The sequence below is a fragment of the Pinus tabuliformis genome, chromosome 4_2, assembly GCF_031772625.1.
Source record: "Pinus tabuliformis cultivar Carrire ecotype Pingquan chromosome 4_2, CPIR1, whole genome shotgun sequence".
Classification (NCBI taxonomy): Eukaryota; Viridiplantae; Streptophyta; class Pinopsida; order Pinales; family Pinaceae; genus Pinus; species Pinus tabuliformis.
In genome coordinates, this window is record NC_142304.1 from 387,542,584 (window position 1) to 387,569,851 (window position 27,268).

General features: G+C 32.7%; 3 protein-coding genes across 3 annotated transcripts; 2 read left to right on the forward strand and 1 right to left on the reverse strand.

Annotated features, from left to right (window-relative positions):
* Positions 1-7,654: 7,654 nt before the first annotated feature.
* LOC149169589 (NAC domain-containing protein 18-like) lies at positions 7,655-8,764 on the reverse strand. Its single transcript, XM_089428737.1, has 2 exons — positions 8,435-8,764; positions 7,655-8,197 (listed from the first exon to the last, which is right to left on the reverse strand). Exons 1-2 carry the CDS (start codon positions 8,619-8,621, stop codon positions 7,869-7,871), a joined length of 516 nt encoding a protein of 171 aa, XP_089284863.1. The 5' UTR covers positions 8,622-8,764; the 3' UTR covers positions 7,655-7,868.
* A 9,493-nt stretch (positions 8,765-18,257) lies between these two features.
* Positions 18,258-20,660, forward strand: LOC149169590 (protein EDS1B-like). Its single transcript, XM_089427122.1, has 2 exons — positions 18,258-18,571; positions 18,700-20,660. The coding sequence occupies exons 1-2, from the start codon at positions 18,545-18,547 to the stop codon at positions 19,393-19,395; spliced, it is 723 nt and encodes a 240-aa protein (XP_089283248.1). The 5' UTR covers positions 18,258-18,544; the 3' UTR covers positions 19,396-20,660.
* Positions 20,661-20,776: 116 nt separating this feature from the next.
* On the forward strand, positions 20,777-22,051 carry LOC149169591 (putative protein S-acyltransferase 19). Its single transcript, XM_089427123.1, has 3 exons — positions 20,777-21,232; positions 21,330-21,527; positions 21,630-22,051. The coding sequence occupies exons 1-3, from the start codon at positions 21,185-21,187 to the stop codon at positions 21,918-21,920; spliced, it is 537 nt and encodes a 178-aa protein (XP_089283249.1). The 5' UTR covers positions 20,777-21,184; the 3' UTR covers positions 21,921-22,051.
* The last annotated feature ends 5,217 nt before the right edge of the window (positions 22,052-27,268 follow it).

Consider the following 27,268-nt stretch of genomic DNA (forward strand, 5'->3'; position numbering starts at 1 on the left):
TTTTTTTTTTCTTCCGGAAAACAATTATAAATTCACACATCTTCTATTATGGAATTAATTGTTAGTTTGAAGTAATTGCACGTTCTGAAAATCTTGAAAACAATTATAAATTCACACCTTTGATTATGGAATTAATTTTCATTTTGAAGTGATTGCCCATTCTGAAAATCTTGATTTATGTCTTATAGATTTCTAGAATATTGTAGACTATGCAATGACCTAGTGTACATTAATTAAAACACAGCTTTAAAGATAGATTCTGGAATATTTTGGAAATCTTCACTAATGTTCTTAATTTCTAAAATATTTTAAAATTTGAAACAAAAATGAGAGTTTTTTATTGTCCAAAACTAGAAAATCATTATAAATTAAGAAACAAATTAACACACACCTTTGATTATGGAATTGTCATTTTAAAATGATTACATATTCTGAAATATTTTGAAAATGGCTTATGTCCTATAGATTTCTAAAATACTCTAGACTCTGCAAGGGTAATGTAGGCTAAATTAAAAAACAACTTCAAATATCATTTTAATTGAATTGAAGATTCTAAAATATTATGGAAATCTTCATTAATGTTTTATAATTTGTAGAATATTCTAGAATTTGAAACAAAAATGAAAAGCTTTTTATTGTCGTGAAAACAATTGTAAATTAAGAAATACAAATTTTTATTTATTTATTTATTTATCTTTTAAATTAAGAAACAAACCTTCCATTAAAAAAACTCAATTTCAAAATAAATCTAAATAAATTTGTAAATTATATTTTAAAAATCATAAAAATAATATGATATTTTAAAAATCATAAAAATAATATGAAATTACAAAAAATATACACTACAAACTCTATCATATCATGATAGATACACTCAATCCTATTATAAAAAAAAAGTATTTATCTTTACACCTTATTATATCATCATCTTTAAAAAAAAATTATCTAATCCAAACACGATTACCAAAAAAAACTCTACACACTACCAAAAATTCAGAAAGATAATATGAAATTACAAAAACTATACACTACAAGCTCTATCATATCATGATAGATACACTCAATCCTATTATAAAAAAAAGTATTTATCTTTACACCTTATTATATCATCATCTTTAAAAAAAAATATCTAATCCAAACATGATTACCAATATAAAAACCAAATATTTACATTAATTTAAAGCATAATTATAACTAGACTATTTACTATGTAAAAACAAACATAATTACTAATATAAAAAAAAATTTTTACATAATTTAAATTATAAAAACAAACATGATTACTAATATAAAAACAAATTTTTATATAATTTAAATCATAATTATACAATTATACATCTTATAAATAATATTTATTTAGTTTAAATAATATTTATTTAATTTAAATCATAATTATATAGTTAAATCATAACTATATAATTATACATCTCATAAGACTAAATTAAATATCAGGGAAGAGAAAGCTTTATAATTTGAAGCAAAACCATTAGTGTATCAAATGTTGTTCCCATAAAAATGTTAAATCTTAACAAAAATAAAAACATGGAATAGGAAAAACAATATGATTTTAAAGATAACTATAATACTCATTATTGAATTATAGAAAAAACAATATGATTTTATAAAATAACTATAATACTCATTATTGAATTTAGATTTGGAAAAGAAAAAACAGAGAAGGATGGGATAAAGAATCATCCTACCTAGATATTTTAAGTTATATTTGAAAAAATAAGAGATTTTTAAGTTATGTTTGAAAAAAATAAGAGAGATAAGATAAAAAGAATCATAATATCCAGAATAACTATAATACTCATTATTGAATTATAGAAAAAACAATATGATTTTATAAAATAACTATAATACTCATTATTGAATTTAGATTTGGAAAAGAAAAACAGAAAAGGATGGGATAATTAGCAAAACCATTAGTGTATCAAATGTTGTTCTCATAAAAATGTTAAATCTTAACAAAAATAAAAACATAGAATAGGAAAAACAATATGATTTTATAAAATAACTATAATATTCATTATTGAATTATAGAAAAAACAATATGATTTTATAAAATAACTATAATACTCATTATTGAATTTAGATTTGGAAAAGAAAAAACAGAAAAGGATGGGATAAAGAATCATCCTACCTAGATATTTTAAGTTATGTTAAGTTATGTTTGAAAAAATAAGAGATTTTTAAGTTATGTTTGAAAAAAATAAGAGAGATAAGATAAAAAGAATCATAATATCCAGAATAACTATAATACTCATTATTGAATTATAGAAAAAACAATATGATTTTATAAAATAACTATAATACTCATTATTGGATTTAGATTTGGAAAAGAAAAAACAGAAAAGGATGAGATAAAGAATCATCCTACCTAGATATTTTAAGTTATGTTTGAAAAAATAAGAGATTTTTAAGTTATGTTTGAAAAAATAAGAGAGATAAGATAAAAAGAATCATAATTCCTGGATATTTTAAATTATATGTAGAAAAAAAACAAAAGAAATACGATAAAAAGAATCATAATCCCTCCATATTTGATGTTATCTTTTCACTAACTTAAAACAGAAAATCTTTCACTAACTTAAAACAGAAAATCCACCTTGTAAATGGGATATGAGAAATAGTATATTAGATATCTGACACAAAATGAACTTATTATTTGGATTTTGAGAATACTTTGAAATATATTAGAAGAGTTAGAATTGCATAATTTGTTGGACTTTAAAATATTTTAAAAAATAAATGTTCAAAATATTTGGTATATTTTAAAAATATAGTAATGATCTGGAATTTACAATGGGTGAAATTACTTTAAATAGTGTTGAAAAGCTTCTATAAGCTTTTATACTATTCTAGAATTTGCAATGGCTAAAATTACTTTACCTCCATATTTGATGTTATCTTTTCACTAACTTAAAACAGAAAATCCACCTTGTAAATGGGATATGAGAAATCGTATATTTGATATATGACACAAAATGAACTTATTATTTGGATTTTGAGAATACTTTGAAATATATTAGAAGAGTTAGAATTGCATAATTTATTGGACTTTAAAATATTTTAAAAAATAAATGTTCAAAATATTTGGTATATTTTAAAAATATAGTAATGTTCTGGAATTTACAACAGGTGAAATTACTTTAAATAGTGTTGAAAAGCTTCTATAAGCTTTATACTATTCTAGGTGAAATTACTTTAAATAGTGTTGAAAAGCTTCTATAAGCTTTATACTATTCTAGAATTTGCAATGGCTAAAATTACTTTAAATAGCGTTGAAAAGTTGAAAAGCTTCTATAATATTCTAAAATTTGCAATGGCTGAAATTACTTTAAACAAAAATGTTTAATGAAAAAAAAATTATTGTCCAAAAGATAATTATAAATTAACTAACTTACTTTTGACTATGAAATTACCAAAAAAATTAAAAAAACCCTCATGAAACATTATGAAAGTATTTATAAATTATATCTTCAAAATCAGAAACAGTACACTCTATCATATATTTTACTACACTACCATATTGTTACATTACCATATTATGATTATATTCTCAACATCAGATATAATAAATATAAAAATATTCTATATCTGCAATGGCTTAATCTACTTTAAATTAGAACACAAATTTGGTGGCTTAATCTACTTTAAACTAGAACACAATTTTGAAGGTCATTTTAACTAGATTGCAAAATGTTACATTACCATATTATGATTATATTCTCAACATCAGATATAATAAATATAAAAATATTCTATATCTGCAATGGCTTAGGTCATTTTAACTAGATTGCAAAATGTTACATTACCATATTATGATTATATTCTCAACATCAGATATAATAAATATAAAAATATTCTATATCTGCCATGGCTTAATCTACTTTAAATTAGAACATAATTTTGATGGCTTAATCTACTTTAAATTAGAACACAATTTTGATGGCTTAATCTACTTTAAATTAGAACACAATTTTGATGGCTTAATCTACTTTAAATTTAGAACATAATTTTGATGGCTTAATCTACTTTAAATTAGAACACAATTTTGATGGCTTAATCTACTTTAAATTTAGAACACAATTTTGAAGGTCATTTTAACTGGATTGCAAATTTCAATTATTTGGAAATATAGAAAAATCCCCCATTTTTATTATTCTGGAAATATATACAAATACTCTAGAATTTGCAAGTTTCTACCATATTCTCCCCATTGTAATAGGTTCAAATTATTTTAAAATAAAATATTTCACGTTAAAATTATTTTAAAATAAAATATTTTATGAAAAAACACACTTTTGATTATGGAATTACAGAAACCTATCCTCTTTAAAATTAAAAAAAAAATTACAAATTTATGAATTAAAAAATTGCAAGTATTTATAAGTCCAAACACACTTTTGATTTTTGATTATGGAATTACAAAAACCTCTCCTCTTTAGAATTAAAAAAAATTACAAATTTACAAATTATAAAATTAAAAGTATTTATAAATCATATAAAAAAGTACGAGTATTTATAATTCATATTTTCAAAATAAAAAACAATACACTCTATCATATCATTAATTATACTATCTCATATTATTATTATATAATTTAATAATTTATAAGTCATAGTAAGAAAGTAAAGTAAAGTAAAGTGTTTGAACCAAGTATTTACCATGTTCCAAGCATGATTATGACTATAAATGCAGGTATTTACCTAATTCAAAGCAAACTATAAGCATATAAACGCAGGTATTTACCTAATTCAAAGCAAACTATAAGAATTTACCATGTTCAAATCATGATTATGTCTATAAAAGCAGCTATTTACCTAATTCAAATTGTGATTATAAATAAGCATCTAACCTAGATTAAGTTAAACATAAGTTAAACATTTCAAATTGTGATTATAAATAAGCATCTAACCTATATTAAGTTAAACATCATGGATGAGGAAGCTTTTTAATATTGCCAAAGCTTTTTAAGCAGTTATTTACCTAATTCAAATTGTGATTATAAATAAGCATCTAACCTAGATTAAGTTAAACATAAGTTAAACATCATGGATGAGGAAACTTTTTAATATTGCCAAAGCTTTTTAATATTGCCAAAGCTTTTACCATGTTCAAACCATGATTATGTCTATAAAAGCAGCTATTTACCTAATTCAAATTATGATTATAAAATTAAAAATATTTATGATTATAAAATTAAAAATATTTATAATATAAAAAAGTACGAATATAAAAAGTACGAATATTTATAAATCATATTTTCAAATAAAAAACAATACACTCTATCATATCATTAATTATACTATCTCATATTATTATTATAAATTATAAGTCATATTTTCAAAATAAAAAACAATACACTCTATCATATCTTTAATTATAATATCTCATATTATTATTATATAATTTATAAAAAACAATCTCATATTATTATTATAATTTATTATAAATTATAAGTCATATTTTCAAAATAAAAAACAATACACTCTATCATATCTTTAATTATAATATCTCATATTATTATTATATAATTTATAAAAAACAATCTCATATTATTATTATAAATTATAAGTCATATTTTCAAAATAAAAAACAATACACTCTATCATATCATTAATTATAATATCTCATATTATTATTATATAATTTATAAAAAACAATGCACTCTATCATATCATTAATTATACTATCTCATATTATTATTATAATACTATCTCATATTATTATTATATAATTTATAAGTCATATCATCTTATAAAGAAAGTAAAGTAAAGTGTTTGAACCAAGTATTTACCATGTTCCAAGCATGATTATGACTATAAATGCAGGTATTTACCTAATTCAAAGCAAACTATAAGCATATAAACGCAGGTATTTACGTAAACTATAAGTATTTACCATGTTCAAACCATGATTATGTCTATAAAAGCAGCTATTTACCTAATTCAAATTGTGATTATAAATAAGCATCTAACCTAGATTAAGTTAAACATCATGGATGAGAAAGCTTTTTAATTAAACATCAAATTATGATTATAAATAAGCATCTAACCTAGATTAAGTTAAACATCATGGATGAGGAAGCTTTTTAATTAAACATCATGAATGAGGAAGCTTTTTAATATTGCTCAAGCTTTTTAATATGGCTTCCAAGCATTTACCATGTTCAAACCATGATTATGTCTATAAAAGCAGCTATTTACCTAATTCAAATTGTGATTATAAATAAGCATCTAATCTATGATTAAAATTGTGATTATAAATAAGCATCTAATCTATGATTATGTCTATAAAAGCAGCTATTTACCTAATTCAAATTGTGATTATAAATAAGCATTTAATCTAGATTAAGTTAAACATCAAGATTATAAATAAGCATCTAATCTAGATTAAGTTAAACATCAAGATTAAGTTAAACATCATGGATGAGGAAGCTTTTTAATATTGCCAAAGCTTTTTAATATTGCTTCTCCTAGATTAAGTTAAACATCATAGATGAGGAAGCTTTTTAATTCAACATCATGGATGAGGAAGCTTTTTAATATTGCTAAAGCTTTTTAATATTGCTTCCCAGCATTTACCATGTTAAACATCATGGATGAGGAAGCTTTTTAATATTGCCAAAGCTTTTTAATATTGCTTCCAATTATCATGGATTAATATTGCCAAAAGCTTTTTAATATTGCCAAAGCTTTTTAATATTGCTTCCAATTATCATGGATTAATATTGCCAAAAGCTTTTTAATATTGCCAAAGCTTTTTAATATTGCCTCCAATTATTATGGATTAATATTGCCAAAAGCTTTTTAATATTGCCAAAGCTTTTTAATATTGCTTCCAATTAATCATAGATGAGGAAGCTTTTTAATATTGCCTCCAATTATTATGGATTAATATTGCCAAAAGCTTTTTAATATTGCCAAAGCTTTTTAATATTGCTTCCAATTATCATAGATGAGGAAGCTTTTTAATATTGCTTCCAATTATCATGGATGAGGAAGCTTTTTAATGTTGCTAGAGCTTTTTAATATTGCTTCAAATTATAAGGCTTAATATTGCTTCAAATTATAAGGCAGACTTATTCTAATTAAGTGATTAGAATAAAAATATAAAATCTTAAAATATTAAATCTTAAATAAATCATTGAGGAAGCTTTTTAATATTGCCCAAGCTTTTTAATATTGCTTCAAAATATTTAAATATTTAAATAAATCATTGAGGAAGCTTTTTAATATTGCCCAAGCTTTTTAATATTGCTTCAAAATATTTAAATAAATCATTGAGGAAGCTTTTTAATATTAAAACAGACTTAAGCTAATCAGTTGATTAGCATAAAAATGTTAAATCTTAGATAAATCATTGGAATAAAAAGGGGGTTAGAATAGAAAGGAAGAAATCTTAGATAAATCATTGGAATAAAAGACTGATTAACATAAAAATGTTAAATCTTACATAAATCATTAGAATAATGATTTATGAATAAAAAAGAAATTAGAATAGAAAGGAAGAAATTTTATTGCATCTGCATGTGAGGAAAAGATAAAAAAAATGTGTGATCTGATAAAGAATTATGGTAACTCTATATTTTCACTAACTTCAAATATAGAGAATCAACTTTGTCGAAGTAAGGAAGAAGTCAACTAACTTCAAATATAGAAGTAAGGATGAAGTCAACTAACTTAAAATATAGAAAATCAACTTTGTCGAAGTAAGGATGAAATCAACTAACTTAAAATACAGAAAGTTGATTTTGTCGTAGGAAGGATGAAGATATATGCAGCGAGCATGAATTCATACTTTTATATAAATTGCTGCTAATTCTAATTTGTATTTAAAAAATTTTCAGAAATACTATCTAATAATATGGGAAAATATCAGCTTGAAGAATTCTCACGGGCGCAGATCCGTTTTTCTCGGTTGGCAGAGTTTGGGCGAGGCAGTATTCGTGCATGATCCAGTTGGTCATCACGCCCTCACCGGCCTTTCCTTTGTAAAACACCACCGATTTCTTCACGCCCACTTTTCTCGGCGACGTGCTTCCCGACGTACTAACAATGGGTATGTCTGATCCCGTGGCTTTCCAGTAGCCAGAGCCGGCGGCTCTGTTTGGCCGCGCTCCGCTGGGATATTCCCGGTCCCTCCGACTGAAGAAATACCATTCGTTCTCCCCGAAAAATGCTTTAGCTGAAACACAGATGAATTACAGTGGTGGGTTCGAAAGGTTAATTAAACATTTATGAATGCCATGGATCCGGAAATCAATTTGCTAACAATTTAAATGCCATGGATCCGGAAATCAATTTGCAACAAGAAATTGTTAGCAGAAGTTTAAAATCTGAAATTATCACGGACTGTAACAGAAAATAAAAGTATTAGGCATACCCAAGTGAAGTGAGGTTTAATGGAGGAATAAAAACTGACCGGGCAAATCCCAGGGGTCGTGTTGGTAGGGATCAATGTCTGCAATAATTGAGGCAGGCAGAGGGGAGGAGGATACCTTCTTCTCCAGGTAATGGGTGATGAGTTCCTCATCGGTGGGATGAAATCTGAAGCCTACAAGCAGCTCTGGCACCGCCTGCTGCTGGAATGCCACTCCCTCCATCGTCATCGATTGATTGATTGATTGCTGAGCAAGCAAGCGATCGTAGAGACGTGTTTGAATTGGGGATGGCAGTGTCTCTCATTTTATAGTTGCTGGAATGCCACACCCTCCATCGTCATCGATTGATTTATTGCTGAGCAAGCAAGCGATCGGAGAGACGTGTTTGAAATTGGGGAGAGGAGTGTCTCTCCTTTTATGGTTGCCGCCCTCCGCATTCTTCCAAACCTGTCAATCGTTGCCGCCCTCCGCATTCTTCCAAACCTGTCAATCACAACACGTGCAGCTAGGGACCCACTGATTCCCTCGCGCATTGACACGTTAGCTAACGTGAACAGCAACGTGGCGCCCAGGAAAGCTTGCAAATGCTCGGAAATGTGGACAGGAATCCATCGCCGGGCGAAGGGAGAAAGCCATGACACCCTCGTAGGCACGTGATTGGAAATGTGGACGGAAATCCATTGTCGGGCGAAGAGAGAAACATGCGGTGTGCAGAGAGAGAAATTGACACGTCCACTACTGCAATGTGTGGATGAATTCCTCTGCCATCTGGCCCAACTTCTTTCTTTTTTTTAAATGTTTTGGAATTATTTTGGTGTATATTTACGGGTTTTTTTGTGATTTAATCTTTTTTTATTAAAAAAATAAAAAAAGGAAAATTAGGTCGTTTAGGATTAGTAGTTGGTAATCCTGAAGGGCGTAGAGTTTTATTTTTTTGGATTTTGGATGGTTAATGTTTTAGTGAGCAAAAATAATTTGAAGGCATATTAGATGCTAAAAAAATGTTATTATGTTTTTTTTTTTATTTAATTATTTTAATTTTTTTTGTTAAGTTTGACAGGTTCATTTTATTTTCTATTATATAATAAGCAAGTTTACACCCCACAGATTAATTAGGTGCCTCAACTTGCTTTCCCTTCAAGTTTGTTGGCCACGGGTCAGTATTGTAAACCATCCAAAAACATAATTGTTTCAATCTTTCCAGCTAGGCTAGATATGTCTCTATCTCATGTCCAAACACTAAATAACTGTCAAAACTGACATTTGCAACATAAAAATTGCAAAAATTAAAAGTTAACCGCTTAGACCAAAATTATGGATGGGGATGAGTCTAATCCTTTTGTTCCTTCGAGGCAGATGCGACAGGATCTTCAGCTGACGCCCTTGGCATGCCATACAACTCCAAAATGCAAGGGATGTGGCAATCAATTATGTCCATCTTGATATTCTGTTTGTGCAGCTGGAAGAGAATTTTCTCCATGTCCTTCTTATAATTCGGTATTCCTTGAACTGTCACCGCCATACCCACAGATATCTGCTCCATCGCTTTGCCAAATAGACTCTTCATTAACTAATACAAGTATAGCGTTTGCTTGAACTGTGTGATTCTCCCTCGGGTGTTCCCTAGATCCGGAACAAGAGTCCTCCAATTATCCATCTCTTCCTCCGTCTCGCTTCCTTGCTTTACCTCCTCTTCCCATTCTTCCAGCAATTTTCATATGCCAGCATTCGTCCCCTCACGGTAAGCCTCTGTTGCTTCAGTGATGAGGTGCTCTACTGATTTCTAACCCCTGTGAGTTTCCGATGTGCTCGGCCCCTTATCTGTTTGGGGGTCGGGCCTCTCCTACTGCATCCACGTCCTCTCATAGCACAGGCCATGACCTATTTGGCAGAGCATTGTTGACACCCAGAAAAAGTTAGATTCAAATTCAGAATTTTCATAATACTCCACCTTGCCTGTTCATGTTTTTCCTCTCCTCCATTTCTCACCACATGCGTGCAGGGGTGGGCCGAAGCCTGCAGATCCCAAAGAGGAGGTTTTTGACCCTTACCCCGTGGCCCTCCATTGTTCCCTTCCCCCTTACTATGGATTGTATGCAGGTCATCCCGCCCCATCTCAAGTCGAGCCCACATGCCCTCCTTGATTCTAGTAGTACGCCTACAGTGGTTCCATATCCTTGCTCCCTCAACCCAAAGAGAAATGGCTTTGCCTCTCAGGTCCCTCTAGCTAGTTTTCCACTCAGGATTCCTAGCCTTGCCATTAATCCCGAGCAGTTTCTAGCTACCCCAATGGTTTCTTTGCAAACTACAAGTCGTGGTTGCAACCCCAACCCCCTGCCATCAGCTTCCCCCTGCCACTCTCTACAAACCCCGACCCCTCTTGAATTGCGGTGCCTCTATCCAGTATTCCCCTAGCCTTAGTTACAGAGTACAGAACCTCACAGCCCCGCAACAAGCTTCCCCCCCCCTCGCAGTGATGGTTTTTACCCATTTGGGAGAAAGTATAGACATAGAACCAAGCCATGGCAAGCAATTGCCTCCCCCATTGCCACTAGCAGCATTTTATTCCCCATATTTTCAGACTCTTTCCCCTCCTTTCCCCCAAGCATAACCCCAACTAGAACATAGATTCAATGCTAAGGTAAAGCCGAATTACATACCCGGTTTATGTAGGCGTCCGTCTGCGACCAAGGTTCATTCCGTTCCGTCGACTTTTCGCCGCTGTATATCACCACCCTTCTCCACAGACTTTCACTCATGCGTTGCACGTCGAATGAACTCGCATACTCCACCACCCTGCCTTATTTCCTATCTCGCCACCTTGCCCACTTCCCCCAACAGACATTCATGCCGAAAGACACCACACCCCTTGCCTTGAGCATGCGGGGACGACAGCAATAAGTGCAAGGGTACTACGTATGACTGCACCCAGACTGTCTCGATTAACGACTCGCATCTCGATCAACCAATCAAAAAATACTATTTTAATTTTTAAACTTATCTAACTATTTCAATTTTTAAATTTATTTTATTATTTATTTAATTTTGGAAAATAATATAGTGATAAAAATATTTTAATTTTACTAATTAAAACTACAAAATATCCTAGTTTTACTCATTATGATAGGTATGAACTATCTTATGTAAATTGTACAAAAATATCTTACCTTTTCTCGTTATAATAGGTTTGAAATATCTAAACTAAATTGTTTTAAGAAAATTTGAAATTGTGTAATAAAGAAGAAATATTAATTAAAATATGTTAGCTTTACTTTAATTAATTAGAAGTATGAAATATCTTAGCTTCACTCAGGTATGAAATGTCTAAATTAAATTGTTTTATGAAAATTTAAAATTACACGTATGAAATATCTTAGCTTCACTCATTGCAGTAGGTATGAAATGTTTAAATTAAATTGTTTTATGAATGCAAGTATTCCCGCTGACGCTGCTTGATCATGCTTTCCTTTCCTTGTTCATTGCTTTCCTTCCTTTCCTTTCCTTGCTTTTCCTTTCCTTGCTCCAAACTAAAGTGCTCCAAGAAAACTTTAAGTGACCAAGAGAGTGAGAGAGAAAGAGAATACTGAGAGAGCTCCAAACTTGAACTTGACAAAGTCCATGAATTGATCCTTAGAATCATTTTTATGCATAAGGCCTCTAATTTCTTCATTTTCCATTATTTTCCTTCAATTTCCTCCTCACATGCAACCTATGACCTTTTACCTTCATTTTCTCCTAATTTCCTTTATTTTGATAAATAAATGTGCCAAAAATGCCCTTTTTCCTTTGTCAATTTTCCTTAGCCAAAACACACATTCAATGATGCCCACTAGGATATCTTTGCCCAACATTCATCTTGGAATAAGTGTCCCTTAACCATGGTCTTATTTTTCTTTTATTAACTTTTATTACATGAATTTTCACGAGGGTTGTTACCTAGAGTGACTTGTTTCTCCAAATGTAGAGGGTCCCACATGAACATGGGATTAAATAAACACCTTTCATTTCTTTGGGATCCAACAAGTCTTTGACAGATCTGAGGGAGGTGTTCAAGGGTCTAAAGGTAGAAGAGATCATGTGCTTCCTTAAAATCCAAGCGATCTTGTCATTGGTACCTTGGATGAAGGGATGTTGAACATTGGTAACGAATTCTCTTTCATCATTTCTTAATTTTGGACCTTTGTTTGCATTCAAGAAAGCTTTGATTCCTTGTGTCCAAATATAACCATTATTCTTAAAAACTGTAAGGAAATTGGTTTTTTCCTCTTCCAAGTGATCTTTATATGAGACCTTGAGAGCATGAGTTTCCAAATTGTTGAGAACACCAACCTTTTGAACCAGAAAGTGATGGGAGTTAGCATGAAGGTATTGTATAATACTATTCCTAGGGTTTAATATAAATCTATTCGGTTTATTAATCTCTTGGATTTTAATATCAACAATTGCTTACATTTATAATATTAATCCCAAGGGTTTATAATATTAATCCCTTGGGTTCTCAATATTAATTCTTTGGGTTTTTAATATTAATCTGTTGGGTTTATAATAATAATCCCTCGGATTTAAAATATTAATCATTTGTATTTAATATTATTTCCTAGGGTTTATAATGCCTTAGGTTTATAATATTAATAATCCCTTTGGTTAATAATATCAAGATTTATTATATTATTGATAATATCAATAATATTATCATATTATTATAATATAATAATAATTATTATAAATTGCCATTATAATATTATCAGATTTATTATATAATGATAATAATAGTTTATAATATAATAATTATTATTATATTATTATATTTATTAATATTAATATTAAATCTATAATTATTGACATCTATTAATATTAATCACATTTAATAATATGATTGTGCATATAATATATATTAGCCATATTTATTAATATAATTGTACTAGTAATTATAACACAAAATTTATTTTAAAACTTAAACTATAATTTTAAAATGAATAATAAATATCTAATAATCAATGCCATCTTAAAACATAAAAATTACCTTACTTTAATACTATCATTGAAAACTAATATTAGTTTAATATTCTCAATGAAGAAAATACATTGAAAATAGCTCGCCTTTCAATATAACTTCACACTTTCAAACCATAAATGTGTAATAAAACTTTAAACTTGTCATTCAACTATATATATGAATGGCAAAACTAATAGCTAGTCAAAGTGAATCGTTCACCATACTACCGCCTTCGGCAGGGAGTCGCAACAATAATGACGGTGCATCTCAAAGTGGATGGATGATAATTCATTGTTGTATTTATTTGAAAATTACGGAAATTCTAGTTATATTAGAGAAAATTTGGTAAGAATTTTTGTAAATCCAAGTTATAGTTATTAAGTTTCAAAATTTTAAGTGTTTTACATGTTTTTGATGATGTTGAATCTATTTCTACCATCAAAACACGATTCAAATATTATCTCTACAAAATTTTTTGAACTTTTTTACCCAAATTCTAACCACTTTTAACCGTCCAAACAATTCCTCCACTTAAATAGATTCTTAATTCCTTGTCCATTCACTCTCCATATTTAACACTCTCCATATTTAACTGTCCACTGTATATTTTGCAATGTCATTTTTGTATATTTGGCCAAGTCATCACAAATTTAGGTGTTAGTTATGACTCATATTCGCCACATCATTCTCGTTTTACGTGTTGGTGGAATTTGAACTTTGAATAAAACTTTCCGCGTTTTCCTAGTCAATAGTTAACATGCATAGTATTTTGGTTTAGTAATAGAGTATTGACGGTGCTGGTTGTTAAGTAATGTTTTATTATGAGGAAGTCGTTGATGATCATAATATGTATTATCGTTATCAAAAAGCAAAACCTTAATTACAATACTTTTAATATGTGGATGATAGAGATGGATTGTATATATGTTATTGGATTTGAATTGAAATTTATATAAATATAATTTTATTTAATACTTAAAAGTTAAAAGTTATTGCTGGTTATAATCATATAAATGGATTGTATATATGTTATTGGATTTGAGTTGAAATGTATATAAATATGATTTTATATAACATTTAAAAGCTATTGATTGCTATCATATATATTATAGTTTTTAATCATTATTTTGGAGTGAGTATTAATAGTTATCATATGTGGATGGTTAGAATTGAATATACATGTTATTAGATTTGAATTAAGATTTATTTTGTAGTGAGTATTAATAGTTATATATGTGGATGATTTGGATAGAAGTTATTGATTGTTGTAATATATATTATGGTTTTCCACCATTATTTTGTAGTGAATATTAATAGTGATCATATGTGGATGGTTAGGATTGAATATACATGTTATTAGATTTGAATTAAGATTTATTTTGTAGTGAGTATTAATAGTTATCATATGTGGATGATTTGGATATATATAGATGATTTGGATAGAAGTTATTGATTGTTATAATATATATTATGGTTTTTCAACATTATTTTGTAGTGAATATTAATAGTGATCATATGTGGATGGTTGGGATTGAATATACATGTTATTAGATTTGAATTAAGATTTATTTTGTAGTGAGTATTAATAGTTATCATATGTGGATGATTTGGATATATGTAGATGATTTGGATAGAAGTTATTGATTGTTATAATATATATTATGGTTTTCCATCATTATTTTGTAGTGAATATTAATAGTGATCATATGTGGATGGTTGGGATTGAATATACATGTTATTAGATTTGAATTAAGATTTAGTATATATATGATTTTACTTAATAATTAATATTTATTGTGAAAAGTTATTTATTATTATAATATATAGTATGATGGTCAATAATTACAGTATTTATCCTACTTAGTGGAAGCAATTTGCAATGGAACTCTCAGTGTTTACACAGTCGAATATTATTGGGATGATCTATGAGTATCTTAATAGCATATTCGCTTTCATACATGCTTCCAGCTCATGAATGACCTGGGGGAAAGTGGAATTTTGTGCCTCACGCTATCTGTTTATTTGTATTTATCAATGTATTGTCTTTTTCTTTTCAAATTTAAAGCTATGTAAGTCTGTAATTTAATGTAAGGAATTTTATTTTTATTATTTTATCATTATTATTAAAATTTATTTATTTGTAAAGTGATTCGTTGAGGTATTATTATGAATTGTTTAGTAGTTTTCATTTTTCTAATTTAGGTTTTTATGATCTATATCTAGTATTAGAGTAAACTTTTTTAGGTGAAAATCACATGAAGACTCATTTGTTTGTCGATGTCATCCACAGGTAGTTTGTCGATGTCATCATCCATGGGCTCCTTAGAAATCTCGACAAATGAGACTTTATGTGATTTTCACCAAAAAAAAAGTTTTCTCTAATAACTTCCATTTCTATTAGTTACTAATTTTTTGTTTTTGTTTTATTTCCTTTTTATTCAATTTTTTATTTTTTTCTTTTTCTTTTTTTATTATTTCTATTTTCATAAATTATAATTTTTCACAATATTTTCAATTTAAGGTGACTTATTATTGTATTAAAAATATATTTTAATAAATTTAATTATAAAAAATTATATATATTAATAAAAATAAAACAGATATAGATATATATTTTTTAATATAAATGATATTAGTTAATCATTTATTTTTTATTTTTGATGATGACATTTTTGTATGAAATTTCTGTTTTTGTTTTTTTTGTTTCATTAAGTTATATTTAAACTAAAGCAAGTATTAGCTACTATGTAAACACTAATGATAAGTAAAGCTAAAAAGAAATATTAATAGATGTTTAGGCCGATAGGCCTTCCTTTGAAACAGACTTTCGTCGTCCTTTTCATTCTCAAGTTGACACGTGGTGTGGCAGCAATAGGGTTTGTGGTTTAGGTGTAGATGTTGGGTTTTCTGTACCGTTTGGATCAATTATTCTCTCCATCTCCTGCTGAAGATGTTGCGGAGCCGGCTTGCTGCGAGTCTTTGAAGAATCTTCAACCTCCATCTCTGCGACCTTTTGCAGATGTTGACATGCTCCAGCTGTGGCAATCTTCTTCCTGCAGGTTTTGCTGGTTGGGAGAGCCAACAATGCAGAAAGGGGGAACTTTTTAGCCACAGTCTGGTTTCTGGGATCCAGCAATTGCACCAGACGGGCCACGCTCTTGTCATCCTTGATGAATTCCTTCCTGTTGGTCTGCACAACGTGCAATGCAGAAAGTGCCTGAGTAGCCGCCTCCTGAGATGTGCTTGGCTTGGCTTCCAACATCTTCACCAGAGGGGGAATACACCCTGCTTCACCCAATGCCTTCTTGGTTATCATTGCTGAATGAAAGATTGCAGTTGCTGGACAGTCGAATGCCCATTTTTCAGAATAGAAGCCAACTGCTTCAGACACCCTGAAGAAGAAACCAAGGCCTTAGCAGTGCTGACAGAAGCAGAAAGACTATTTATCGCTCTGATGATGAGCTCCTGCGATTTGGGCGTAGTGGGTTCTTCTAAAAGACGTAACAAGGTTTGAATTCCGCCTTCTTTGGCAATCAACTGATGCATTTTCTCATCTTGGGAAGCCATTGCATGCAGGCACTCTATTGCATTTTCTTGCGCAGACGGCATACCAGAAGAAACCAGATTGAGCAGAACAGTAATCGCCCCTTCTTCCGCCATCGTTTTCCCTATCTCTTCCACAACGGCCACATTCCTTAGCGCCCCTGCAGCCATGGCCTATGCAGCCGGGGTTCCCGATTTGCAAATATGAATCAGAACTGAAACCCCACCATAAGCCGCAATTCCCCAAGCATTTTCTGCATTGCTCGTCAGCCCTCCAATGGCCGCCGCAGCCTTTTCTTTACACAACGAGCTCCCAGATTCCAGGAGCCGAACCAATGGACCTAAAGCGCCCTCCACAACAAGGATATGCTTGCACCCATCGGTCAAAGAAAGAACAGACACAGCCATGTATTTTGTGTGAATTTTGAACGGATCCGTATCTGGAAAATGGGGTTTCAATAGGAAGTTTTAAGAATATGAAGTTTACTTCTTTTATTTTTTTAAGTAAGTTATTAGATTTAGATTTTTTCCCAAAACAGTATCTGAATCTTTGAATTGTATTTTTGAATTTATATATGGATTTATCTTCTTAAAAAAATTATTTCAGCAAAATTTGAATAACAATCTGTTAAATTTGAATCAAATTTAAAGAAATTGGAAAAAAAACTGGAAAAATCCCAAATCCTACCGTGTTTAATCTATGGTTTTCTTTATTTTTATGCGGATTTTGATAGGTTTTGATTCAAACTACTGGTGTGGACCTCCGCAACAACAGTCATAACATTAGTGCCGGTTAATCATGGAGTCCTTCACCTACTAAAAATTCTTTGTTTTCTTAAGCCTTTGGAAGGATTATAGGATTGATGTCCCTTCCGACTGAGCGGTGTAATGAAAGTTTGATTCAGTCCAGTAAGGGCAGATCCAATAATCTGGTTTTTGACCTGCAGCTTTTCGCAAGATAAGCGATCTCAGGGTTTCCTGTTTGAAAGCTATGTGCGTGTATATGTAATCTTTTATAATACTTTATATTCCTTTTAATATTATTCCAGGGAATGAAGGTAGCGTGGTATTTTTGAAGAGTCTGGTCATCTCTTCCATAACTTCTGTTTTACAAAAAGAATGGTGCATTTGCAAAACGGACATATTTAACTCTCATAAGTGAAAAGGATTCAGAGCTCACTCATTCTTTGTCTATATCTTGTCTTGTAAACTTTGCATATGCCACATTTTTATGAATACAGTAATAAATTGAGAGGAGTCTATTCTCAGATGCCCATATGGTTCTAATTTAAAGAAATGTCGTTGCAGATTCACCCTAGCTTAGGAGATTGCAACCTTTCTTGCTTCATCTGGGTTGCTCCCCAAGGCTTGGAAAGAGTTGCTCCGTGCTTGCGAAAATAGCCCACAGAGTTTTACTCTGACTAAGGATGAAGATGTTGTATATGTTGCCTTCCCTTCGTTTCATAGATTAGAAGATTTTATTGTCAAAGAGGGCAAATATGGAGAGGGAAATCTCCCAACTGGAAATAAGATATTCTCTGGTTGCCTCAAAGGTAATGATGGTCAACCAGCACGCGTCCATCAGGGAGCTCTGAAGTTGTTCCTGCTTATTATGGAGAATACACATTTAGAAGAAAAGGTAAATTAATTTATCTACATGTAAAGTGACCTCAGATTAGTGAAAAGAGGGTTTTCTTCTTATTAGAGATGAAATTTTGAAGTTCAAAAAGGAAAGTACAGTATTTACATATTTCAATGGAAAATTAGCTGCAGATCTGTATGGAACTCAAACCCGTCATATTTATTGGTCACTTCTTAGGAGGATCTGTTGCAACCCTGGCCACACTATGGGCACTGGGAAAGAGGCTAAAGCAAAGCTGTCTTTTTTGTGTCACATTTGGTTGCCCTTTAGTGGGAGATGTAAGACTTGTTGAAGCAGTTGACTGTCAAAATTGGGCAGACAACTTTTGTCACGTGGTTTCTCAGCAAGACATTGTTCCTCAGATTCTGCTTGCACCATTTGAATCAATAACTGTTCCCTTGAGTACTCTTTTGCCTTATTGGAGAGGCATAATGACCAATGTCATCAAATATGCCTTTGATTACATTATTCGGGATGCTTATACTGCTCTTCTTCATTCTATAAGTGGGTTGGATGGGGTTATCAGTGGAAGTCCATACAGACCTTTTGGTGTTTACATGTTTTGCTCAAACTATGGGGCAGCTTGTATTATAAACTGTGAGACAGTTTTGAAGATGCTTCATTTGACATTGCAAAGCCAAGAAAAATCTTCTGACAAAATTGTACGGGAGCACATAAACTATAGTACTGTCTTGGAGAATGTAATACGAAACTCGGGAAGAATTTCGAGTTGCAATACAGAATCCTCTTACGAAATGGGAATCTCATTACAGCTAAAAGCTATTGGTATGGAAGCCCAGGTTCCCGATTTGCAAATATGAATCAGAACTGAAACCCCACCATAAGCCGCAATTCGCCAAGCATTTTCTGCATTGCTCGTCAGCCCTCCAATGGCTGTCGCAGCCTTTTCTTTACACAACGAGCGACTCGGCTACTGAGGTCACACAAGCCTTCAGTTGCTCTAATCTTGTTCGAATTATCTGCCATCGCCCTATGAAGGCCTTAATTGTCGAAACGGTTATCAGAAGAACTGGTATCAGCCTCTGAACAATTGCCAGCAGTGACGCAGAAGAACTCTATGTAGTAAGACTGAGGGCCTGCGGGGCATCAGAGTTTTTGCATAACAGGGCCAGATTCAATGCACAACAGAACTCAGAGGTGAAAAGAGGGCAACTCAATCGATATTTGGAAAAAGCAGTGAAAGTGCAGTGAAAAAGCAGTCGAAAAAACAGTCAAAGTGCAGATGAAAGGTTTCAACTTTCAACTTTCAAGGAGAATATATGAAGTGGTATTTTATCCATAGAGAGATTATTCTACGCATATGAGGACGCTTCAAACCATTCTATGGGTTTTGACAGGTTATGTAGCTTGCCTGGCATATATGTTGCCCATGCAATTATTAATGTGCAGATGCACAGTGATCAGGATACTAATGCTGAGTAGGCTCCTATCTATGCCTCAACAGTATCTCGGATTTTGTTTATTTATGTTGGAAATCATACCCTGTTTGACTCAGTCGCTCTGAATTTTTCTGGACATACCTAGAAGTTTGGATCTGCCTATTACTCTCTTACAAGTTACAAGATGTCATTGCAGCTGCAATGATATCCTGTGTGACTTTTGGGGACTCAAGGAGCAGTGTTGAAGGCTCTGTGAGTGCTTTCTAAGATGCAATGGAGCTATCTAATATTTGACATTTGTCTGGGGGAAAACTATTGATGATCAATTGTCAGCATCCGATTGCGTGGCTGCACATGCATAAAGTGAATAATTTTGTGGAAATGCATTATGAAAGGCTATAGCTGATGCAAATGGCTAAGTTTGCTTTTTTATAAAAGTTTTATAATAGGAGATAGTTAAGTCGATTGCAGTAGTAGCATTAAAAGTCCTGGAAAGGCAATGTAATACTTGAGGATCAACATTTACTTCAGTGTCAAAATGGAACACTCAGGCTTTATAATAAGCTGGGATGGTGGATATATTGATGCATGATAAAATCCTGGGAGCTTGGTTGGGCATACACATCATTCCCTTTTAAAATCTAAAGCTGAGTTGATATTACGAGGAACACAATATTTCTGATAGATTAGGGAGATTATTGGTTATGTGTTCAAAACTTGCTTCATTGCTAGGAAGATAAATACATTGAACAACATATTTCTGTCATGTATTTGAAATGAAATATGATTTTGGATGATCTATGTGGTTGTATGTTTGTCCACTCTTGTCTGTGATTGGCATGCTGTTACCCAGTTTCAGTGAACTGAAACTGTATTCTTTCAGAGATTTTCTAGAAGGATCTAAAGTTTATGTTGTTTGAGGAAAACTTCTTAGAATGTTATGTTGGAGTCTGGACCACAGAATGCCTGTATAGAATCACAAGAGAAAAAATTGTATGAAAATGTTGAATGATTCCTGAATTATAGGAAGGACAGTAATTCATTGAAGAGGTTCTATAAAATCTGATAAACCTAACAACATTCAGCCAATATTAAGGTACTCTAAGTTTGATAACTGGTATAAAACTTTAGTAAGCTTTTGTCTCTGAAATTGAGTTCTGATGTTGTCTTCGTGCAGGCAGTATGTACATTGGTGGCCTTACTTGCTTCAATGCCATTAGCAGAGCTTTTCTTTTTTCATATTATACTGATTAAAAAGGTTAGGTTTATTTAAAAATCCATACGGTTCTCAACAATCTTTTGTCGATTTCTATTCACTAAACTTAACATCCTTTAACAAGAGTACTGAATAGCAGGGAATTACGACATATGAATATGTAGTGGCAATGAGGTCACAAAGTGAGCCGCCAGGAGTTTCTGCTGAGGGTGATGCACGAAGTATACCTTCTTCTCCAAGTGGTTCAACTACCATTGGTTTAAGTGGAGGAAGTTCTCTTGGTTTGCAGTATAAAGGTGCATGGTGTACACCACCTAGAATATTTGTTGAGCATCAGGTATATAAATTTGTTATCCACGATTTCAAATCTTGGTTTAGGTCTGTAATTTGGTCAGACTATAGTAGTACAGGCTGACATGTATTGTGTGTTAAATGGTAGGATGAAGTTATTCCACACTTGGGCCCTGGGCAAGTGCCATCCACTGTTGATCCTGATGATATCGAGGTTGTAAATAGGATGGAAAACAGGATGCAGAAGCGTCCTGTTAGAATCAGTGCTTGGAGGCTGGCCAAATTGAATCCAGATGAAGCTATGCGAGCAGCGGCAAAGGCTAGGGAGTCTTCATCTGTTTTGCGTCCAGTTGGTGCTCGAGGAGTCCCTGATACTGATTATAGCTCTAGTGTTGGTCTTCTTTACTTAGCTGTGTTCAATTTCAATCACTCTGCATAATGGCTGAAGCTGTGTCTGAAGTTGAGTGGAGTCCATGTAAAGTCCCTTGCCCACTTGATCTACTTGGAGCAAACTTTTAGAGAACAAGAACATGATAATAACAAACCTAGGGGCAAAACCTTTTGCTTTGCAAATTCTAGTTGGGGTCTTTAATAAATATAGTTAAAGTCTATAAGCACTTTTTAAGGCATTTCAGCACACCTCAGTAACTAATTTAATCATTTGCACATCTCTTGTCTTTTGGTGAGCATTTCTTGTCTTTTCTCTTGTGTTTCTTTACTTGTTTAAAACTTTTGAACAATTGATATCATTCAACGTTTTTGTGAATTAATTAAAGTCTGGCCAATTTTCGCTGATGAATCCATTGCTACTGCGTTGTAGCATTTCTTTTTGCATTCTGGTCAGGTGAAGCAGTAAACCTTGATGCATATTTAGCTATAATGGCCCTAGTGTCTTTTAACTCCTCAATTTATATTTTATGTGACAGCCAAAGAACTGGTAGCTTGTTAATTGAAAAGAAAAACTTATTGTTGGATGATACAGCTTGACATTATTCTTGTGGTTGATCTCTATCGGATGAGTTTATAATTACACTCCATTGGCTGACATTGGAATGATGGCCATCTTAATTACACTTCATTGGCTCACTGAAGAGTAAAATATGTAAACAACTTAATAGTGATTATTGATGAGAGGATGAGATTTATTGTTTTGTTCTTTATGTTATCTGCAAAACATAAAACACATATAGTTGAATAGAAAATATTGATTGTGAACCAAAACAAGTTCTAACTGATCTAATAAAATTGAAACTTGAATGGCCACTGTAAACGCATGTGATAACAAACACTACTTATGAGAACAATAGTGTTTGACAATAGATTTCTAATTAGCAACTTTGTATTTTCTTTCGATTAATACAATTGTGTCTTTTCTTGTGGTCACTCGTTTTAGTGACCCACTGGTGCTCACTAGAGCTGAAAATTTTCTTGTCCTTGCCTTTGGAGCAATTGTATGTATGTGGAAGGAAAAGCAAGTATGATATCGCTATTGATTTGCCAGACCATTGTTATGTACTTTTTCAGGTCTGAAGATGTGTAACTTGTGGTTTAGCTTGATACATTCTCTTGTGTACCACTTTACTTTAACTTTGCCAATATCATAAGTCCAGTAGCGATTTAAGTGTATGTCTGCATGGCAGAACTGCATTGGGTTTGAACTTTTATAAAAAATTACATTGTATTTAAAGAAATATGATGTCCAGATAGCATAGAACTCCAAACATCAAATCTCTTTGCTCCTTGTAGGCTTCAACCAATATCTCTTTTAGTGAAATTCAACAACTCTAATTTAATAATCCTATCGGCCTCTCTTTGTACCTTTTGGGACAATTGGTAGTATTATAGATTTGTTAAACTTTATAGATGACGAAAATAAATAGATGGTTTTTTTTCAATAACAATGAGAGTTTTAATAGTTTCTTGGGTGCGTGCATTATTATGCGGAGGTAGTTGATGTCTGTGGACGTGGAACACTCGATACCAAAACTGGATTGCGTAATGGATGTACATATATGATTTTATGTCGTTATCTTTATAATTATCATTTTTAGTTTAAAATGAAGTCCATTTACATTTGCCTAAATTTATTGTTAAAGGTATATGCTTAAAAAGGAAATTAAAGGATTAGTAGTATACTTTAAATTTATGCATATTAATAAATATTTTAAAAATAATTATGTTAGATATTTTAAGATTAAATTGTTGAAATTTGTTTTTATTATTTTAAATTGTAATTCATGGAAATGGGACATTTTTTTTTATGGCTTAGGGGATAACAACTTGAGCTTTGCAACTAAATCTAGGGTTGGCGGTAGGGTTTTGGCGTTGGGCACCATGGTGGGACGCGCAGGGGGTGGGGTGGATGTTGCTCCCTCCTATAGTCAAGCAATTATCGATAGAGGCAAGGACACGGGAAAGCAATGTTTCAAGAAACCTTTGGAGAAGGCAACAGAGGCAAGAAACATGGAAGTACTGGGAAGAAGAAAACCTCATGAACAGGAAGGGGAACAGAAGGAAGCTAGTAAGGAGCAGGTAACAGGGGGCAGCAGTCAAAACCCTACTTCCACAAGGACAACTAGGGTTTGAAAACCCAAGTTGCACATCATTCCTCGGGTCATCTTAAGCGACCCAGCGCTATAAGCGCATAGGGATCATATGACGGAATATGCAATCATATGCAAATTCATAGGGATATGGCCGACGGAGAGGGCGTTGCATGCATGGATAAGGAGCCACTGGAAGCCAAAGGGGGAAATACACCTTCATCTGGGATCTAAGGGCTTCTTCACAGTAGTATTCACAAGCCTAGAGGATAAAGACAGAGTGTTTGAAGGAGGACCATATTTCTATGCTGCGACAGGCCTCTACATGCGGCCATGGATGATGAACTTTGTCCCGGAATGCGAGACATTCACATCGGTACCGGTATGGATCAAACTTTACTCCCTCCCTCTAGATTATTGGCTACCGGAATCTCTTAAAACAATAGGCAACAAACTGGGGCATTTTCTAAATATCTCAAAGGCAACTCTGAAAGGAAAATATACCTCCTTTGCCCGGATATGTGTGGAAATGGACTTATCTGGAGCACTTCCGGAAGCGATAATTTTAGAAGTATATGATGAAGAATGGGTGTAGGCAGTGGACTATGAGCACATCCCATTTAGATGCCACAAATGCCATGAGCATGGGCATCTATACAGAGACTGCCCAACCAACAACATGGAGAAAAATGTGAAAATCACCGTGGATAAAAATCCCGAGGGTTTTACCAAGGTTGGGGGCAAAGGGAAAGGCGGAAAGCAACTGCAAAAGAAGACTAATGAGGAAAGACAACCGAGCCACAATAGCTTTAAGATCCTAGAAGAAGAAGAAGGAAACAAAGAAACAAACCAAGACATGGAGAACATTATTACTGAGAAGGAAAGGGATGACAACATGGAAGATATCATAGACAACAACCAGCAAAAGGAGGATTTGCCAAGTAGTATGGAGATAAATAAGGACCATGAGATGACTCCAAGTGAGGAGGGAATGGAGGACCATGAACTGTAGGAGATTCTAGATAGGGAAAATCTAGATCTAACGAAATTTCTGGAACAAGGGACGATCAAAGGAGTGGACTCCCTACCAAAAGAGGAATATGATAGGGTTCAATAGCTCTTCCTATGGAGATCACAATCGAAGGGATTTGGAGTCAAAATAAATCATGAAAGCCAGGAGCATAGAGGGGTCAAGATGATGGAGGAGACATAAGCTCAATATCCAAAGTACCCGGGTAGGAAAAGAGGAAGAAAAAGACAGAATGAATCGTTGAGCGAATGTGGAAAACTATTGATTAACTCAAGTAAGATGAAACATCTCACCAATTATTCCTTTACAAATATTTCTTAATGAAGCTCACAACCTGGAATATTAGAGGCATAGGAAATATAAGGAAACAAAGAAATCTCAGTAATAGAATAAAAGAAGAAAAACCAGATATGGTTTTTATTCAGGAGACAAAATGTTCAATGGATAAGATTAGAGAAATTCATAATAAATGGCTAATCAAGTATGAGTATCTAGAGGTTAAAGAAAAAAACTCAGCGGGGGGGATTCTCACGCTGTGGGATCCCTAGAAATTTGGAATCCCGGATGTTGAGGCATCTAGGAACTATCTTTATTTGGTATGTCAACCTTTAGGTGATAAGGAGATATACATGATCACAAATGTCTATGGACCTCAAAAGCAAGAAAACAAACTCCAGCTTCTCACCTCCCTTGAGGAACTAAGAGCAAGACACCCCAATATGCCCTGGATCTTTGCAGGAGATTTCATTATGATAAGATCTCTTACAGAGGAAAAAGGTTGTATCAGACAGCTAGGTAGAGACTCCAAGGCCTTCCAAAACTTCATAATGAACATGGGGTTAGTGGACATTGAAACAATAAATGGGACCTTCACCTGGAATAACAAGAGGGGAGGGGCTTCACAAGTCACCTCTAAACTAGATAGATTTATGATTTTAGAGGACCTCTTTCTCTCAGTCCCTGCCATGGCAACTTCTATTCTCCCCTTTGGAGGTTCAGATCATTGGCCTGTATAGTTGGAAGCCACTTTTATGGGTACACCAAGAAACAGACCTTTCAAGTTTGAAAATGCTTGGCTCTCTCACCCTGAATTCACCAGTAATATTGACAAATGGTGGAGAGAGGATCTGGACATTCAAGGCACTAGAATGTTCCTGCTTCAACAGAGACTTAAACATATCAAATCCAGGCTTAAAGATTGGAACAAAAAGGAATTTGGCAATATCTTCAAATCCAAAAGAGAAGCTGAGCAGAAAATCTAGGAGATCAATCAGATCAACATCACAGAGGGCTTTACTGAGGAGCGGAAAAAGCTAGTTGATTATTTGCAGGAAGAATGGGAAGATAGGTGCTTGCAAGAGGAGATTTTCTGGAGACAGAAATCAAGGATACAATGGATTAGAGAGGGAGAAAGAAACACAAAGTTCTTTCATAAATCCACCATGGATCATAAGGCACACAACAGAATTACTAAGCTCAAAGATTCTCAAGGGAGAGAACTAGTCTCTCACAAAGACATGGAATCTGTCCTTGTACAACACTTCCTCAGTATAGCAGAGGAGCCTCTGGAGGATAGATCCAGGTTCATCAACCATTTCACTCAGTATATCCCTCAGTTGGTCACCAGAGAGGACAACCACAATCTTAACAGGCCAGTGTCAGAAGAAGAGGTCAGTGAAGTGATCAATGAAATGCAAAATGGAAAAGCTCCAATCCCGGATGGGTTCAATGTAGACTTCTTCAAAGCATGCTAGAAAATAGTCAAACAGGATATCCTTGAGGTGGTGTAAGACACAAGAAGATCCAAAAAGGTTCTAAAGGCCTTTAATGCGTCCTTCATAGCTTTGATCCCAAAACAGGAAAAAGCCATGACTTCGGATGGTTTCAGACCCATAGCTTTATGCAATGTGGTGTATAAAATTATTTCCAAGGTAATTGCTAATAGACTCAAGCCCCTTTTACCATCTCTCATCTTAGAGGAGCAAACGGGCTATGTGGAAGGAAGACAAATCCTCAATAACATCATCGAAGTGCATGAGGTGGTACACTCTCTAAAAAGCAACAAAGAAGCTGGTATGATCATTCAGCTGGACCTAGTGAAAGCTTATGACAAGCTAAGTTGGTCTTATATCAAAGTAGTTCTAAGAGCCTATGGCTTTGACCAAAATTGGATAAGATGGGTTATGGCACTAGTCACCATGACCAATTTTTCTA

Coding starts and splice junctions, on each gene's coding strand:
- LOC149169589 (XM_089428737.1), bottom strand. CDS start 8,621: ATGACGATGGAGGGAGTGGCATTCCAGCAGCAGGCGGTGCCAGAGCTG. Junction 8,198..8,434: donor CGACCCCTGGGATTTGCCCG/GTCAGTTTTTAT, acceptor TCTGTGTTTCAG/CTAAAGCATTTTTCGGGGAG.
- LOC149169590 (XM_089427122.1), top strand. CDS start 18,545: ATGGAGAATACACATTTAGAAGAAAAG. Junction 18,572..18,699: donor ATACACATTTAGAAGAAAAG/GTAAATTAATTT, acceptor ATGGAAAATTAG/CTGCAGATCTGTATGGAACT.
- LOC149169591 (XM_089427123.1), top strand. CDS start 21,185: ATGCCATTAGCAGAGCTTTTCTTTTTTCATATTATACTGATTAAAAAG. Junction 21,233..21,329: donor ATATTATACTGATTAAAAAG/GTTAGGTTTATT, acceptor ACTGAATAGCAG/GGAATTACGACATATGAATA. Junction 21,528..21,629: donor GAATATTTGTTGAGCATCAG/GTATATAAATTT, acceptor GTTAAATGGTAG/GATGAAGTTATTCCACACTT.